The sequence below is a fragment of the Gymnogyps californianus genome, chromosome 19 (assembly GCF_018139145.2).
Source record: "Gymnogyps californianus isolate 813 chromosome 19, ASM1813914v2, whole genome shotgun sequence".
Taxonomy (NCBI): domain Eukaryota; kingdom Metazoa; phylum Chordata; class Aves; order Accipitriformes; family Cathartidae; genus Gymnogyps; species Gymnogyps californianus.
This window is the reverse complement of record NC_059489.1, coordinates 4,153,320-4,171,672: the sequence shown is the minus strand read 5'-3', so window position 1 is coordinate 4,171,672 and position 18,353 is coordinate 4,153,320. Positions and strand designations below refer to the sequence as shown.

Sequence of the window (18,353 nt, the reverse complement as noted above, 5' to 3'; positions counted from 1 at the left end):
CCAGCTTACGTAGAATTCCATGAGTTCAGTAAGTCACACAGCCACACTATGCTAACCTTGCATTTTATCTAGCAAAATTGCACTATGCAGCAATTAATATTATTGTTACAAATAGCCTGTATATAGTTAAATAAGCACCACATTAACAGAAATTTTTAAGGCAAGTTCTAGTGTTTCATGACACTGATGACTATCTGTGGCCGCGTGCCCTGTTGCATACACCTTAAAGCACTTTAATACAGTGACTTAACAAGCTGTACACGCATAGTAAATCTACAGAAGATCAGAATCACTCGATTTCGTATCTATGCAAACTCTTGTATCTGATTTTGACTACAACACTTAGGTATAGGATAAATATGATCACACATTAGTCTTTTTCCACCAATTTCTATGTACAGACATTTTGTGTCCACAAAAATGCTTGTCAAAACCTGTTTACAACTTATTTCTTCTATTTCCTCTATTACTCTTGATAATGTATTTCTGATTTTTATGTTTATCAAGTGCAAGATGAAGTAGCTTAAATGTTGAAGAACTGAGGCCATGTGATTAAAATACATTCCTACAACCAGATTGTACAAAGATACTTCCTGATGTTATTAAAACATTTAAGATTTGGAAGTCTTTTATATAAAATACCTTTTTCCAGCAGAGACCGTAATTGTGTCAGCAATACACAGATGAAAGATGAATTTTTAGGTTAGGATGGAGTATTTTCAATAAGATAGTAAAACTGAAGACATGAAAGAGAATATGGTTAGCCCTGCTAATGAGGGACAAGTTTGTCTCTTCCCTCTTTTCAAGGTAACCTGGAAGACCCAGACGGTCTAGATTTGATGGAAAACAGATGCACCACCAAGTTTTAGCAGAACTATTTGCAGAGAAACCACTGAGTCCATGACACCATAGAAGCCAGTTTGCGCACAGACGTTTAAGAAATTCCTTTTATTCAACGAATTTAAGTTTACACATTTTTGGCTGATGTTACATACTTAGTTAAAAAGTCCTTCAGCCTAGAAATGTGCATCATTTCCTTCATGGTGGTGTCTCTGCTTCTCAGCTGGACCACTCCATTCTCTAGAGTGGCATCAGTTATCAAGACCATGAAGAGAACACTCATCTCATCGTACCTGCAAAGAAAAGAGCACACCTGTTACTGCTTTTGGTGTAGGAAAAATTCAGATAAGTTATGTACACATGACCATAAGCTGTAAATATTTATTTTTGCTATACCGCACCACGTCCAGTGTGAAGACATCAGTTTTCTTGTTGCCATTGCTTGCTTTCCTGATTACATTTCTTTAAATTATTTAGTTACTCTAGTACATAAAAAGAATGTTATTTGGTGACCTATTACAAGAGTATTTTTGTAGAAGCAGAATATATCTTTCTTCTGTTATTTAATAGCTAGACTTACTTTGAAGACTACTGCACAGAACAAACAGTCGTATTTATTTTCTCTCGGGAAAAAAATATTCATCAATATGCTCAAGATCCATTGATATGAGCAGCGATATGCTCAAAATTCATTCCTGATCAACAAATCATATATGAAGCCCTCAACTGAAATAGCAGTTTTTATTTGCACAAATAATTCCATTACATACACTAATGGTAATGGTTCCAGACTCGGAAGAACTTTTAAGTTCAAGACTAGACACAGTGTGCTATTTGAAATAGTACTTAAGAATGAAACACAGAACCACTCCAGATGCAAAAAATGGGGGGTGAGGGTGGGAAACAGTTCTGTGAGCTTATGACTCATCTTAAAAAATTTATTTTCAATAGGAGAGTCTCTAAAAGGCATTTCACAGTTCCAGAGAAACAACAATAACACGTGAAAGGCTTATACTTCACTTAATTTTAAAAATGAACTATCTGACATTGCTCTTTGTAATAAAACTAATTGACTCCAAATTTATAGTTCAGGATACATGCCTTCAGTCATGTGGTTACTGCACTCGATGACTTCTTACTGAAAACAGGCATATTTTCGCTAGTCCACAGAAAGTCATCTTTCACCTTCATAGTTTAATTTACAAAAGACTTTCTCCTTACTTTGTATAAAGCTGTTCCAGAGATACCTGCATGGTTTCAAGATAACCCGGCCATACGGAAATTCTATTTTCTGACAGTTCGTTGAACAATCCTTGACAAACCTGTGTTTATTTAAAAACAAAAGTTAAAAGACAGACTTTGAGGGTTTGAAATCCTATACAAAGAAACCATTAAAACTCGAGTATGTGTGGTATTAGCATTCCTAGCTGGTGTCAATTTTCTGGCTAAAATAATCTCAAAGTAGAAAGCAGCCTGGCAATTAAATCTCCATTTCTATTTAAAAACACATCAGTGTAAGTTTCCTCCCTTCTGTGGGGACTAGCTTAATGACTGACTTAAATACAAACTTTTTAAAAATCCTTCTGAAGATGTGACCCATGCGTTAAGATAATTCTGAAAGATTAAGAAGCTGAGAGGGATTGTCTTATTTATTTTCCTTAATTTTGCATGGAACAAATATCAACTCTATTAACAGTACTAAAAGCAGTGTGTTAACACAAGGAAAGCATCTACTACCACTGTCTGCAGTGTACTCCTTTGGCTACGACTCACAAGCTGCACAGCGGAAGCACTGTAAAATCTGTACAACCGTGAATCTCTGAGAATCAAAGTAGCAGCATGATTTTCCACAACGTAAACAGTGCCTGAATTGTAACAGAAGGTTACATGGAGAGTCAATGCTCAAAATTAAAATACTTTCTTACGACGTACCTGTCTCAGCTCTGTTGTTGGACCTTTTCCTACATCCAAGGCCACTTTAACAGGTGCTAAACAAGGGTGAAGCTTAAGTACCTAATAATTTTACAAAAAGCAACAGATTACTAAATGTATTTAGTGTGAAATTCTAAACAGAACTAGGAAATATTAAAATCTTTTCACTGAAATTAAGGTTCTAAACATGCAAAAACTTTCTCATAGCACAAAATCCTGAATTGGAAGCAAGCTGTATTTTATATAACTAGCACACATGCCAGCTAGGTTAGCGTGGCAGAAATTACTCCGTTTTAGCTGAGCCCCAGAAAAGAGATGAAGTTTTGTTAGCAGAGCTCCATCATCTCTAATGGAGCCAGAGTGATCAAAGACAGCCCAGCAGACAGTTACCATCCAGTCTACTGCCCGTTCTTAAAGACCAAATGGCTGTTTGATTAACAAGTGCTGTCTGAAAGCTAGCACTCTAACTCCAGAAAACCAGGGTAAAAGTGGGAATAATGATGGTCCTTGGGGAAATGCCCCACTACCACCTGCGACCCGCTTTTTCTTCTCTTCTCAGCAACCTTCAAATGCTGCCAAAAGAGACAAACTCCTCTTTCCCACGCACAGCAGCTACATTCCAATTCCTCTTAACTCCTTCATCACTTGCTTGACAAGAGCCTACCTACTCATCAGAGAGAAAGAAGGTAAAACAGGAACGGTGATCTCAGAATGAGAGAAAAATTGCTTATGTGGGTGAGAAGGACCGCAGAGGCAGTCCCCTGGGGCCAGCCTACTGCTACCAGTGAGAAGCGTTCTGTCTGCACCGCTGGGGAAGGGAACAGAGGATGGCGATGTGGAAAAGGGAGATATGTCCATGCTTGAATTTACCACATTATCTGTGGGTTTTGTACTTAGGCCTGCCCCTGCCTTCCATCATCCGTTCTTCCTTACACTTTCTACAGAAAGTTACCTTTCTCTGTGAATTTTTCTTCTTTGTTAATGGATTCTCAGCTAGCTGTAGAGAATCAAAGAGATATGCTAATACTCCTCGGTCCAGATTTCCACTCACAGACAGAACATGAGGAATAACATTCTTCCTTCCATCTCGGCCCTGAAGAAAAAAACCCACAGAGGGATACCTCAAAGCCTGTCCCAAAAAGCCTTTTGTTTACTTTAAAGTTACCAGCAATCTTAAAAGTGTAACAGTAACTAGGTAAGATTGTAACACTGGAGAAAGCAGAAGATCAGAGCAGAACGGTATTATTTTCTTGTCCTGCCTCTCTGATCATAAATTTAAATCTAAGGACAATACACTTGAAATTCTGCATTTTCTTTTGGAGGTTTGTAGATTACTTCCAAGTGACCACAAGGATCTCTCTCCGCATTCTGAGAAATCACTACGTAACCCACAGTTTTGTAGGTTTACATTACAGTCTTCTGCCTTTTGTATAGAAATAAGCTGCAAAACCAGGAAAAACAGACAGGATTGTCATGAGGGGATTACAATTTACTGCTAAAATACCAAGTTACTCTCATTTTATCTGTTCAGCCTGACTTTTCAAACATTGCCATTCGCTAGAAGTTTGTCCCTCTCCAATATATTCAGTGGAAAGGTTTCCCTCTGGTCCATTCCCCCTTCTGAGTGTGGTAACTTCCATAAAGCCATTTGCAGTGTTTATAATCCATTAATCCACATATAATTCTACATACATGGAATTGGACAAGCTACAGAAAGAAAAAACATTTACAGGTTCTTTTTGATGCGAACTTAACACTGCAAAAGACAGACTGAGTTTGTCTTGACATCTACTCACAGATACAGGTAAAGGCTATGTAACTGACAACAATATAGCTCATTGTCAATATAGCTCGTTTCTAATTTCAAAGAATTAACTCCTTGCAAAAAACTGCCAAAACACTATTTTATCTGCTTTTGAAAATGAAGGTCTGACTACAGAGTATCAATTGTACTGCTTTTACAACAAAAGAATAAAAAGACAGTCACATGATAAGCAACTGGACCAGCAAAGAAAACATTTCTCTCACACGTTATCATCTTATCAAAAAAGATTTTTAATATAGCAAAGCTTACAAGCAATTTTGAGTTATCCCCTGCATACATCTGTAACAGTTCAGTATCACCAAGGTTCATCAATGTTTCTATTGTTTCCGTCCCCCAAGGAAAGCTGTAATGTAAATTAAATCCTCTTCTTCCTTCTTCATCCTGAAAGTCACTGCTGCTGAAGTTAGATGGGCCTACTGCAAACTGAAAATAAAAGATATAAGAGGTGATCACTACTGTGCATGCTGTATTAAGTACAAAAAACAAGTCTGTAATGCAAGCTGAAGTCTGTGATTTTCAGCAAAAGATTTTTATAAATTACAGCCCAAATCTCTTGGTTGTTTTACAGCATTTTGATCTCAAATCGCTTACAAACACAAAATATTTGCCTTTCTGCAAGTCACATTATGAACTACTTAACAGGTTTGTCATAAACTTAAGTAGTTTTCCGGTTTCTCACAAGAAATACATGTACGTCACTGACAAGAACAGGCTAGCAATATAACGCCATACAACCGATCAGGGTGTCTATTCCCCCTCTCTTTGAGATGTAAAGGAGCAGGCCAAGGTTTCCCATGGGTACGCTGCTGTTACCTTTCTCCACCACTGAAGCCTCTGGCGTAACCAGTAATCGAGCCACTGTCCTGCAGTTCTGGGAGAACTAAACCATGCAAGCAACGACGTGGTCCTTTCGCCTATTCTTTAAACAATAGCAAGGTCAGCAAGTTAACTCCTTCAAAAATAACAGGGAAAAAGCAAGAGACAGCATTCAAAAATAATCCAAAAGTTAAACAAGTGCAAACAGTTGGTTTAAGTATGGAAAGGGATTTATTCCCCTATTACTCTACCTTATAAGGTTTTTGTTGTGTTGTTCACTTTCTGGAATGGAGTGAAAGCATACTCCAATTTGAGCAAGGCCACAAGGCAGTCTTTTGTTCACCAATTCTAAGCAGCTAACATATTGCGCCAAAGCACCTATCAAAAGACAAATTGCTAATTTTAGTAGCCACAGGAAAGTTGTTTTTTTGTTTTTTTTTAATTCTACCAAGAGTGAATGTAGCACGTATGATACACGTACTGTTTATATGTGCAGTCCCACTAGCGTAATGTTTTGCAGAGATTAGCTCAGCAGTCTGTAGCCTGATCCCTCTGGGTACTTTGGCAACTGTGATTTTAACGTGGCTTTCCCCTATTTACAAGGGAAAGCATCCGATGCGCACTTCGGCACTCATGCTGCTCAGGTCCTTGAAAAGGACACAACCTCACAGCACGCAGACGAAACTTTCCCAGCGCACTAACACAACTGGAAAATTCCCTTAAACGCAGCTGCTTCACTCCCAGCAAGAAAAACGCGAGCAGGCGTCCAGGCTGTCCAGAGAGCCGCCTCACCCCTGCGGCGACGGACGAGGCACCTACCGGGAAGCAGGCTCTCACGAAGCATCGCCGCGCTCCCCAGCACTTCTTCCAGAGACGGACCGCCCGGCTCCTGGCTACAGCCCCTGCCCCGGAGGGCTTCGCGCAGCGTCTCCGAGTGCAGCAGCCGGAGACCCTGCCCGGCCGGCGGAGCGCCGGCGGCGGGCGGGCCGTGGAGCGGGGCATCCACCGCGAACACCTGCTCCCGGAAAGCCAGCGCCGAGTCCCACCACTGGGCCGCCAGGTTGCCCCGCAGCGCCGCGCCCAGCGGCCCGAAGCCCGGGTGGCAGCCGCTGAGGTAGTCGCGCCACGGCAGCGCCGGCCGCGGCTCCGCGCCGCCCCGCAGGAAGTGCCGCCGCCAGCACACCTCGAGCAGCTCCTCCCCGCTCGCCGCCCCATCGCCGCCGGCCGCCGCGTAGGGCCGCGCCGGGGACCCGGCCTCCACCCCCTCCGCGACCCGCGCGGCGGGCGGCCGCCGCCTCAGCACGGGCCGCCCCACGGGAGCGCGGCCGCACCACCGGCCCCCTTGGCGGCACCCCAGCGCCATCTTCCTCGCTTTCCTCCTCCCTCATGGCGGGGGGACACACGACACTGCGCATGCGCCATGTCCCGCGCGCGCAGGAAGCGGAGCTGGCGCGCGGCCTGTCAGGAGCGAGCGGGGACACGGTAGCCGCGCATGTGCGCTGGCACTCGGCGGCCGCCCCGCCCCGCCAGGGCGGCGGCCGCCCCCGTTCCCTTCTTCGCTTCGCCCGCGGCCCGGCGCGGGCCCAGTTGCCGCCCGTATTTCGTGCCCTTCGGCCCGGCCACGGCCACGGCACCCCCGCCTTCCCGCGGCTGAGGCTGCGTGTGTCAGGAGGTAGCGTCCGGCCTCCCCCTCTCGGACGCGGCAGCCCGGAGATCCCTCGCACGAGGGCGAGTCTGTGGGCTGCGGCGGGAAGACCCTACCCTTTGGCTGTCAGGGGAAGGCGACAGCTGCACAGGAAGATTTCGCGGGGAAAGGCCCATACAGCTCTCACCAGAGCAGCTCTACGTTGCTTTGTATGGCCTGAAGCAACATAAAGGCTTTCCAAGCGGAAAGCGGAGTTCAAGCTAACGTGTTACTGCAGTACCTTCTGCTGACAGGGCGGGCGGAGGCACCTCTGCTCCCCGACGCTGCTCAAGCGCGCAGCTGGCAGGGGAGCCGCACAGCACAGCAGTGGAAATTTCCATACATGCTCCATCACGCTTTTGTACCAGTGCCAGAAGGGGGAACCATTCTGCGAGCTGGCCGTCATGAAAAATTCATGTATGTTAAGTACCAATGAGTTGGAATAATCTCAGCAGTGGTTCTTTGCTGCACAACCCCATCCCACAGGCCAAAGGGACAGACAGAGAACTGAAAAGACAACAGGGTAGTAAGGCACTGGGTCAGCTGGAGGAGTAGCAACTCCTCAGTGCAAAAGTACTACTAGGTACAATTTTACTTCTAAGGCAGATTTGCCATGAGCCGAGTTCTACTGGAGTATCTCTGATAATATTGTCACAGCTATTTAGTAGAGCTCTTTTTTCATTATGTGCAAATGTTGAGTGCCCACCTCACACTGAGCAAGACCCTTCCCCCTCAGGGAACACTTCCCCTAGATGATGGTTACATGGAATCACCATAAGGCAAACGAATTCAAGACATGGTCCTGTTTTTCAGAGTTGTGCCTTACTGGTTAAATAAAAATTAAAAAAAACCCCTCAGAAATAGCACTCCAGGAACACACATCACATGTCTAAAAGCAAGACAGAACTTCGAGTCTAAGTTTAAAATTACTTCAGCTTCTAAAGGTAGCTGATTTGGCCACATAATTACACTTAAGTCCACCAAGAATCTACAGCCTTGAAAAACCTGTACTGAAGAGTCACAAGGTGCATCTCTTCCCATAATTTGCCAGTTAAGTTTCCAAAGCACATTTTCAACCGATCTGGGTTTCACTTTAACAACATGGTTGGTGCTATCTCCCCTCTAATGGGAGAAAGAGGCTATTTGTTCTTTGCATCACTGTTAAAGACCCCAGTCTGTCAATTTTAATTCACAAGGTACAAGTTTTCTACATATACCTTTTTTTAGTATAAAGTTTTTGAAACAACAACAAGCTTTCCACACATTTTGTTTCAGGCAACTGACCTGGAAACTTAGCAATTAACATGTCATATTTCAAAGATAAATAACCATCTATTTCCTTGTCTTCACTGATGGCACTAGGCAAGGGAAATGTTGCAAAACCAATTAAAAAGACTCTTTCCACATTGCCAACTGCAGTTTTAGACTCAAGTGTGGCAGTATTTCACGACTCCAGCTGAAGTTCTCATAGCAACAGCAAATGATCACAAAATTACTGTCAACTGTTAGAACTCCACAGAAAAGGCAGAAATACATAATTAAGAGGCAGATTAGGCTGCAGTTAAGAACATCACAAGCTGAGCCTCAGAGGAAAACAATCACCAAGAGCTCAGCACAGACTAGCAAACAGATCTGAAGTGTGAAAGAAATAGTCTGACTTGAGTTCAAAATAACCTAGATAGAATCTTGCCTTGATTCTTGCAGATTCAACCTTGAATACATTAAGCTGTAGTTAAGCATTATTAAACTTGAAACTAATCATTGTTACCAATAAACAAGTGAGAGGAAGGAACTGAAAGTCAGTATTAACTGGAATTTTAATATACCATACTTGAAAGCATTAAGTACTTTAACCCCAGGATCAAGTATTATTCCAGCTATGTTCCTCGTGAAGGAAATGCTGTTGCTCCACTCAGCATGGGCAGCGCTTTGGGATTAGTCATTTGCATGTACTACAAGTACTGAAGAAAATCCATGAAGTACGTTCCTGGATCAACAGCCCGCTTCCCTCCCCCCACTTCCATAAAGAAATCACTCCTCAATACCAGTTTAAGTATAATTTGAAGTTTTAATACTAAGATCTTCCCGTTTCTCTGAAGCTCATAGTAAGCCTGCATGCTAACTCACAAGGCCTGACAGCTGTAGATACATTACACTCAAGCCTAGTCTGCACATATGCTCCTGTGACGGCGACAGTTATGGTGCTGCAAAAGCTTCCTACACTTGTAGCAGCTCATTAGCAACACCGCTGCAGAGTTTTGGTTAGCAAGACTTTTAGCTACACCATTACTCCAGTGGATCTGTTCCAAAAACTGGCCCTATACTACCGAGACAAGGAAGAGTACTGTTTCTAACAGTTACTTAGAAGCCAGCTTTAGTTTTTCTTCCCCATCAAAGCAGAGCCTGCCATGCTAAGCAATCTAGCCCAATCAAGGCAAGGCTGGTTTTTGTATAAGCTTAAATGTTTAATCAGACACAGTTGAGAAACCTTTCTAGAATTTAATATAAAAACATTTGACATTCCATTAATGTAAAGTTGTGCACATGTTGAGAAAATTGCCATCTGAAAGAAAATTCGGTCTTCAAATATCTTTATTGGAAGGCCATGCACTGCCTTCTGTTACTGTATTTCAAATCACTGTACATTTACTTTGAAAACACTGTCTGCATTTTCTAGTACAAAAAACTAAAAATTGTTTCAGGAATGTAGAGAAATATTCAACTTAAATAGCGAAAAAGTGCACCATAATTACTGCTGCACTGCAGTCATTTCTGCATTTCCCATTTCTTAAATAACTATCCTGTTTTGATAACACACAATATAAAGAGCAATTATGAAAAACTGAGACATTTAAATACACTAAGTTATTGAGAATAACTTGTCGGCATTGGGTAACCTATCATAGGAGCAGCCCCAGTGGCAGGATACGCATACTGCTGTTGGTTCATGCCATTGTGCATATTTGCAATGTTACTTCCATACTGCTGATCATAGCCATTCTGGTAAGCTCCTGCAGGGTTACCAGCCCTGAAGCCAGCTTGCATGCCTGCAGCTGCAAAGCCATTTCCAAAAGGAGTTCCATTACTGAAACTTTGGGCACTGTAGGCCCCGTTTTGAGTTTTTGCTCCAAAGTCTCTCTTTCCTAGTGCACCATAGTTTCTCTCAAAGTTCTCCCTCTCTCTAAAACTACTAAATCCACCCCTTTTGCCCGCAGAATATCTGTCACGTCGATCACCTCGGGAACGACCTATTAAAAAAGACAAGACATAGTTATATATATCATCAAGGCTGCATTTTATATACCACCAAACGAGTTCAGCTAGTAAGAGAAAAATCTTTCCCTCTCTGTCCCAGCAAGGCAGGCCTCCTACAAAAGCTTTCCAGTTGCTAACTGGACCCTAGTTAGATGAAGACTATTTTGGTAGAGAAAGCTGTGTCTAACTGGTGAGGAGAGTGATATACTCTTCCCTGTAACACAAGTGGTGGCGTCAAGGCAAAAAAGTCACTTTCATCTTGCCGACAGGACACTGACATCCATCTTTCCTAGCCATTTGAGAGAAGGCCACAAAACTGAGCCCTGAAGTGTTTTATTTCAGAGCAAATGAAAGTGCATCTTTGGCCAGCACTAGCCATAGGTGCACCACAGTGTGAGCAGGGAGCATTTAGGGGAGGGGGTGTTGGGTTTTGTTATTGGTGTTAATAAATACCTTTTCAGGTCACCATAACTGGTAGCTAAACCACGTTCCACATCCATTTTGGAGAGAGGTTGGAGGTGGAATTTGAGTTTCTACTTTGTTCTGAGAGGAAAGCTATGCATTGTGGTCAAGAACAGTACTTACCTGAACCTCTGTCTTCAATCAACTGAAGCAATTTGGGGTTGATGGCTTGATTAGCCTCCCGAAGCACAGAGATGAGGTCATTTACTTGCTTAATATTGTTAGGAGTAAAGAATGTGTATGCTGTGCCTGTTTTGGTACTGCGGGCAGTTCGTCCAATTCGGTGGATATAGTCCTCTGAGGAGTTAGGGTAGTCATAATTGATGACAAATTTCACATCTTCCACATCTGTAAAGTGTTGCAGTGTGGCAAAAAGCAAGGTACAAAGTTTTGCACACCACAACAGCCAAATCGAAGATAAACATTAGACAATAGTACTTTAAAGGAAATAATGGCTGCAAAGAACAGTGTTAGAATCATCCATTTCTGCACGAGTATTGTGGAAGAGAAAGTTATGCACACTCCATCTGTTCCCGTCTCATCACCCACCCTGTGATCCAAAACCTTACCATAAAGGAGTATGCATTTGCTTGTCATTCCCAACTCAAGAGTCCCCTTTACAAATCATCAAGTGACATCTGAATGCTTCTTGCAGTAGGGCCACTAAGCTCACAGCAGCCTCTTCATGTGCTCATTTGAGGACCTTAGAGTAAAAACATACAAGGTCCTTCACATACACACTCATTAGAAGCTCAAAAAAAAAGGGGCCACACTGCTCGTCTTGCCAAGACCTTTGAACCGCAGCTGCAAGAAAAACATACCTGTCCCCCCAAAGTCACCAAGTTGTTTTTATGCACTGTGTCTCGTCTAGGCAAGCGCTTCCAAGAAGCCAGGGTTCACTTGAGAATGTGTCTCTCTCTGGCAGGTCTCGACATGACGACTATGTATAGGTGGAGGAACTTCGACTTTCAAAGGCATTTGAAAAGCCATTGCTTTCCTGCCCCACTTGCTAAAGTGAGAGGTGGACTTTTTCTCAGATTTCATGTGCCAGTACTCACCAATTTGTACAAGGCTTAGTACATTTTAAAGCTGCTCTCTCCATTTCATGGTTGAAAAAAATTTCATTGAACATTGAAGTTTGTAATTATTTTCTTCGACATTTCAGCAAACTCACTGAAATTCAAAGACCCACAGATCACAGCAGACAGTATGCACAAAACTAACAGTACTGCACCATGGCAAATCATGCAAAGCATGGAGAGAAGAGAAATACCAGGGCAAAGTGAACTGTGAATGAAACTGCTTATTTCATGAGAGAACAGTTTATGGGGTAGTAGTTTAAAGGATGGTCTTTGCCTTTTGAAGATTACTGGCACACAATGCTCTCAGCTTTCACCTCTCTATTTGACTGGAAGCAGCCAGCCGATCATTTCCACTAGTCCTCCATCCCCCTCGAGTCCTCCGATTGTCATGCCTAGGCCTTGCCACAAAGACTGCACCTTTATGTGAAGAAAACTTAGAAAAATGCAGAGGTTAAAGAAAGCAATAGACTTTCTTTAAATAGCTTTGGGCAACTGGCATTACGAGTTGTACTAACCTAGACCTCTGGATGCAACATCTGTAGCAATCAGGATTGGTGCTTTTCCGTGTTTGAATTCTGTAACACAAGCAACTCATCAGTTTCTTCATTAAGTAACATAGATCATAGGCTTGCAGAAGCTGCTGAAACACTCACCATTTAGAACCCAGTCCCGCTCCTGCTGACTTTTATCACCATGAATACCCATTGCTGGCCACCTGAAAATACAGAACTTGATTGGCCTCAGACCATTCCTCCAGTAGTTTCATTAGTCAAAGACAGGGCTACTGGCAAATTCCAAATGGCTTCTAGAGTTAGTTTTAGCAGTTTAACTGACACCTGGTGTCACTGTATTTCAGTTTTGATACCATAGTTAAGTGGTCACTCATGAAGAATCAAGGGCATGCTCAGACTATTGGGGTGGCTCACTGAAGTTCAAGCTATTAGACTCACCCATCTCTCCTCATTTTCCTGGTAAGATCATCACACCGTCTTTTGGTTTCCACAAAAACAATTGTTTTATTTTCCTTCTCACTCATTATTTCTTCCATCAAACGAATAAGCCTATTATGAAGAGATGATGGTTACAGTGGGATTGATTTGTAATGCACAAGTTTAGTTTTAACAGCCCTATTTTTTACTTTTTTTAGTGGTCTCAGACTGGTGTCAAAAAACCGTCAAGACAAATTCACTTCACATTTCATAAACTAAAACTATTAAAAACATATTGAATGCTTTGCCCCCATCGACTACTTACTTGTCATCCTTCTCTACATCATGACACACATCCACAATCTGAAGAATGTTGTGGTTTGCACTTAGTTCTAATGCACCAATGTTGATGTGTACATATTCTTTCAAAAAGTCTTCAGCCAGCTGCCTTACTTCCTTTGGCCACGTGGCACTCCACATCAGAGTTTGCCTGTCAGGCTGGAGAAGGAGACTAGGTCAGTACAAGATCAATATATAGTCAAGTCAAATGCACAACGAAAAAAAAAAATCTACCCAGGCAAGCCTGAAAAAGTTCATTGCACTGCCCTTGCTTTAATGAACAGTGGCATTTGTTTCTGCAATAGTGATAAACACATGAACCATTTATACTCACTCTTATCTGATCCACAATTTTTCTGATCTGAGGTTCAAATCCCATGTCAAGCATCCTGTCAGCTTCATCAAGGACAAGGTAAGTACACCTCCTGAGATTGGTCTTTCCAGCTTCTAAGAAGTCTATAAGTCTTCCAGGTGTTGCAATGCAGATTTCCACACCTAAAAACCAAGCAGTAAAGTCAGCTGAAGTAGTTTTCACATTGCTTCAGAGAGATGCATCAAGGCTTATCCGTACCTCTTTCTAAGTCACGAATTTGTGGTCCCTTTGGAGCACCTCCATAAATACATGTAGACTTCAAACGGCATGCTCTGCTATATTCAGCAGCTACCTGCTGCACTTGTTGAGCCAGCTCACGAGTTGGTGCCAGCACAAGACACTAGAAATAAGAAGCCCAGCTTTTAGTTCAATACCTATTTGAAGCTTCTAGTCTGATACTAGTTTTAAATGGAAAGGTTGTCATATATTCCTTCAGTGCCAGAATGACTAAAGTGGATGTAAGTACCCCAAACCAGCAAACTAAATTACTTAGCATCTCAATTACCACCAAACACTGACCTATGCTGTGTGGTAAGATATCTTAAAGTCACGAGCTTCCAGGGGATAGCAATTTCCAAAATGAGACATCTAGCCCTGTTCTGTACAATTTTAAGGACAATCCAATCAGAGCTTATAGAATGTTCTTGGGAGACTACCAAAACATGGAACCACTTTAGTCATACAGAGAAACACAATACAGCTATGCACTCTTATGAGCATGGACAATTGGACTGTAAAAAAAAAAAATCACATTCTCTAGAAATTAAGATCCCCTTTCATTTAGGAATACTCACAATAGGTCCATCTCCTCGCTCCAGGAATGGCTGATGATTTATATGCACAATAGCAGGCAACAAGTACTGTTTGGAAGAAAGGAAAGTCTCATTACAATCTCTTCCCAGGAGTGTGCAGCCTGCACTAAGCCAGGCCATACTTTCACTGCTGAAATCCAGCAGTATTCCAGGCTACAATCAAAACTTACAGACAGCGTTTTCCCTGATCCAGTCTGTGCTACTCCAACCATATCCAATCCACTCAATGCAACAGGCCAACCTTGTGCCTGAATAGCAGTTGGTTCAGTGAAGTTCTGCCTCTGAATTACTTCCATAACATTTGCTTGAAAAGAAAATTGAAACTTATTAACTTAGACTTTGTCTTAATCAAGCCTGGAAGAACGACCAGTAAGCTAGTTTTCACTTACCAGGAAAGTTAGCTTCATAGAAGTTTATAATTGGTTTTGGACAGTTATGGCCCCTAACTGTGACTTCTTTGCTTGATCTGTACTGTTCAACTTCTTGCTGCAAGACAAAAAAAACATTATTGGAAATAAGCTTTGATACCAAAGTTACCTTTTAACCCCATCCATGCCTGTTGGGCCCCATGACCCTCAGCATGTTTGCACTTATTTGTTTACTTTTCCAGGAGTTAGATAGGGTACATACCACAGTACGTCTAACTACATCCGGATGTTCTTGATAGAAGTTCTTCTCAAATTTGGGCAGCTCATCTAAATTCCATTTCTTTTTTGTAAGTTTTTCCCCAGGGTTTCCAAATTTCTTCCCAGAGAGAGGTCCACCTCTACTTCCTCCAAAACGGGGGGCTCCAAACCTGGAGAAGATGATCATAACATAGAATCCAAGAGAAATGTTTTGGTCCTCTTCTTATACAACTTAACCACTATCTTTGCAGTCCGTCCTGTAACTTTACAATTCAGATTTATAAACCCCACCTACAGGATACTGAAACTTCAAAAAACATACTTAAGTTGCAGATGCCGCAATCTGCCTAGCTACAATTCATATTCAGAAGCTAAGGCAACTTATCTTTGCAGTTTCCTTAAAATGAAATTGAAGGGCCTATTAGCAAGTTACAACATAAGCAAAGTAAGGACATTAAAACCTTTGTATTACCCCATGATCAAAATGGTTTCCCACCCAATTGACACTCCCATTGTGTGTCAGCCTGCAGAAAGCGGGCAGGGGCAGTTACAAAACCTTGGGCTAAGTTTCCTGTAAACCGTTTTCTTGTATCCCAAAAGATAAGGCTTCTCTCAATAACGATGTTTTATGAGGCCACGCATTTTACGTTAGCTTTTTAGGTTCGGTCCCTCCGTTCAGAAAAGGCTCATCTCAAAAGCCCGTCCGGGTAGCCCTGAGGCGCAATTCGAAGCAACGCTAAGCCCTGCACTGAGGACCGCTAAACCGGATCCGAGCGTGGGGCTCCCTCCCCCGCCCCGATTGCTCCCCAATTTCGGCCGGGCAGGCGCTGGGAGCGATCCTTCCCAGCACAACACCGCGCTCCCAGAGCGGCCGCTGCTTCCTGCCAGCGCTGTTTCCTTTGTCTCTCATTTCTGTCTACGCCACATTTTCCAGCCGCTGCCATTTTAGAGTCTGAGCTGGGCGGGGGGAGGAGGAGGAACAAAGGCAGCAGCAGCAGCCGGCATTTTGATTTCCCCTCAGTCACCGCATGGCGGGGCCGGCCATTAACATCCGCTTACACAACACAAAGCGGGAGCCGGCCGGCTTCTGCCAGCAACAGCTAGAACCGCCGTCCCTTGTGAGGGGGAAGGGAGGAAAAGGGAACCGCCCTACCGAGAGCTCCCCAAGGCTTCGGCATCGACGAAGCGCCCGGCCAACCCACTGACCCACAAACCTCCAGCCAGCCCGCCGCTCCCCAGCCCACCCCCACTGACGGGGGGAGAGAGAAGAATCGAGCTCTGCGTGAACCATCCCTTCTCGGGGGTACGTCCCCGGAGGGGTGGGGGGCGAGTCCCTTTTCCTCACAAAAAAACCCACCCGCGCCCGTCGTAAGCGGTCACACACCGCGGGGCTGCGCCGAGGCGGATGGACCTAGCCCCGCTCCAGATTGTACAGCCGCCCACGCACAGCGGCCGCCCTCGCCGGCGCTAAGAGCTCCTAAAGCCAGTTCCCCTCCCCTGGCCTCCCCTCGCGAAGCTCCGGAGACCTCGAGACGGCAAGAGCTGAGGAGAAGGGCTCCAGGGCCCAACCCCCGCGACTCGCCGCCATTTTAAACGGCTAAAAAAAACAACCACCAGAACCCCACAGTCGGTCTAAGAGTCCGGACGCTGGCGGCGGCTAGCGCCGGCCGGGCCCCCGGACTCACCCTCTATCCCTGTCGCTGGAATACCCGGGCATGGTGATGGTGGCGATGGACGAGATGATCCCGGTCACTTAAAGTGGGTGGCGAAAGGTAGGACAGGATCCGACGCCGTTGGTGGGGGCCACTGAATGTAGAGCGCCTCACCGCCCGGATGCCGGTTATATAAGGGGGGCCGCGGGGGCTGCTGGGAACCGGCTGGTGACGCAGGCGCAGAACCCGCCCCTTCTGTTAAGTAAGCGGCCCGAGCTGGCTGGAATCCCCGCCCCCTCCCGTGTGGGCGTGACCGCGGCTCGGCCGACTGACCGTCTTCTGCGCTCGCGGCCGGAAGTTCCCCTCCTCCTTGGGGCGTGGCCTCCGCTGCCGTCACTGCCCGCAGCGCCCCGCCCAGAGGGGCCCGTGCTTCCCCCCCCGCCCCGCCCCCGCAAAGAAGGGCGCGAGCGGCCGCGCCTGCGCAGAGCCGCTGGCAGGCGGCAGGCCGAGGCCTAGCGGCGCCGAGTCGTCCCCTGGCTGAGGCCTCTTCCTCTGCGTGCCCCGGGGGCCGCGGATCGGCCTCGGCCTGACGGGAACGGGGATTTCCCCCTTCCCAGCCTTTGATAAGCGCAGCCTGATGCCTCTCGGCTTCCCGGTTTGTCCGGAGAGCCACTGGGCTCCGAGCTGGCGCGCAGGAGCAGCGGTGAGGCAGCGTGCTTCAGTTTGGTCCTCGCTGGGGCTGGGCAGCAGCTGGCGGAGCAGAGAGGGAACCCAGCCGCTCGCAGGGAAGTTCCCCGAGCTCAAAGCCTCACAAATACTTAGAGTCGCGTGAACTCTTTGTGGAAAGCCTCCTGCAAGTGTTCCAACAGATAAAACCCAGGCTCAAGTGGAGTTGCCACGTTTTAACTAATAACTGATACTTGAAGGAATGGTAGATGCAGCCACATGCCTACCTGGGATTTTCGAGAGACTAAAGGCGTTAGATGTGCAGATCCCCACGATGACAACAGGTTGGACACAATCATAATAGCAGATAATTAAATGCTACTTTGAGCAGTGTTTTTAGACTGTTACCCATTGCCTTTTATAAATATTAAATACATGTGATTGGAAACAGTTACTATTTTTATCTTTTCAAATTCCACAACAGGGCTAGTAAAGCAATTCAAAGGTCACAAGAAGTGCACCAGTGCACTGAAGGACGGGGCTGTTTAGGAAGCACATGTATAATAAACATCAAATACCTGAAGTGGGTACTGTGTTGCTTATCTGCCCTGCTTTGCTCGCTTGAGGAATGACTTGAATGTCTTGCTACCTGAGGCTTTAAGCACACAAAAGAAAAGGTGAAGCTTGATGCATAAATATAAGCAGCCATATTGCCAGACCACCTGTTTCAAGCAGTGGCGAATGCAAATGAAAACAACATAAGGAAGGAGAAGTGCCGTAACAACACTCTCGGTTTATATCCTCCCACCTTCTAGCAATCCGTGCTTTAAAGCTTTTCTGAGACAAAAATAACTGTATTTGATGGCCATTTCTTCCCATTTTTGTTCTATTTATGCTCTTAGCTTCTAAGATACCACGACAGTGTGTTTCACAGTTTAGTTGTACGCTACCTGAAAAACATTTCCTTTAATTTTCAACACGTTGCCTGGTAAAAACAAGGGGCATGAAACAAAATGATTTATTAGAAATGGTGAGTAGTAATTGTCTATTTATTTATACC

The 18,353-nt window shown here is 44.6% G+C and overlaps 2 protein-coding genes across 3 annotated transcripts; both read right to left on the bottom strand.

Annotated features, from left to right (window-relative positions):
• Positions 1–925: 925 nt before the first annotated feature.
• POLG2 (DNA polymerase gamma 2, accessory subunit) lies at positions 926–6,867 on the bottom strand. The gene is made up of 8 exons (XM_050908556.1): positions 6,233–6,867; positions 5,665–5,791; positions 5,411–5,516; positions 4,847–5,020; positions 3,725–3,865; positions 2,773–2,853; positions 2,062–2,162; positions 926–1,133 (listed from the first exon to the last, which is right to left on the bottom strand). Exons 1-8 carry the CDS (start codon positions 6,774–6,776, stop codon positions 968–970), a joined length of 1,440 nt encoding a protein of 479 aa, XP_050764513.1. The 5' UTR covers positions 6,777–6,867; the 3' UTR covers positions 926–967.
• Positions 6,868–9,582: 2,715 nt separating this feature from the next.
• Positions 9,583–16,760, bottom strand: DDX5 (DEAD-box helicase 5). 2 transcript variants are annotated; one of them, XM_050908214.1, is made up of 13 exons: positions 16,685–16,760; positions 14,980–15,145; positions 14,739–14,835; positions 14,520–14,653; positions 14,332–14,397; positions 13,736–13,877; positions 13,499–13,659; positions 13,151–13,323; positions 12,847–12,957; positions 12,550–12,611; positions 12,412–12,471; positions 10,938–11,162; positions 9,583–10,345 (listed from the first exon to the last, which is right to left on the bottom strand). In XM_050908214.1, the coding sequence occupies exons 1-13, from the start codon at positions 16,690–16,692 to the stop codon at positions 9,963–9,965; spliced, it is 1,788 nt and encodes a 595-aa protein (XP_050764171.1). In that variant the 5' UTR covers positions 16,693–16,760; the 3' UTR covers positions 9,583–9,962. The 2 variants fall into 2 exon arrangements, with proteins under 2 accessions (XP_050764171.1, XP_050764170.1); XM_050908213.1 differs by having other exon boundaries at positions 16,661–16,759.
• Positions 16,761–18,353: the final 1,593 nt, after the last annotated feature.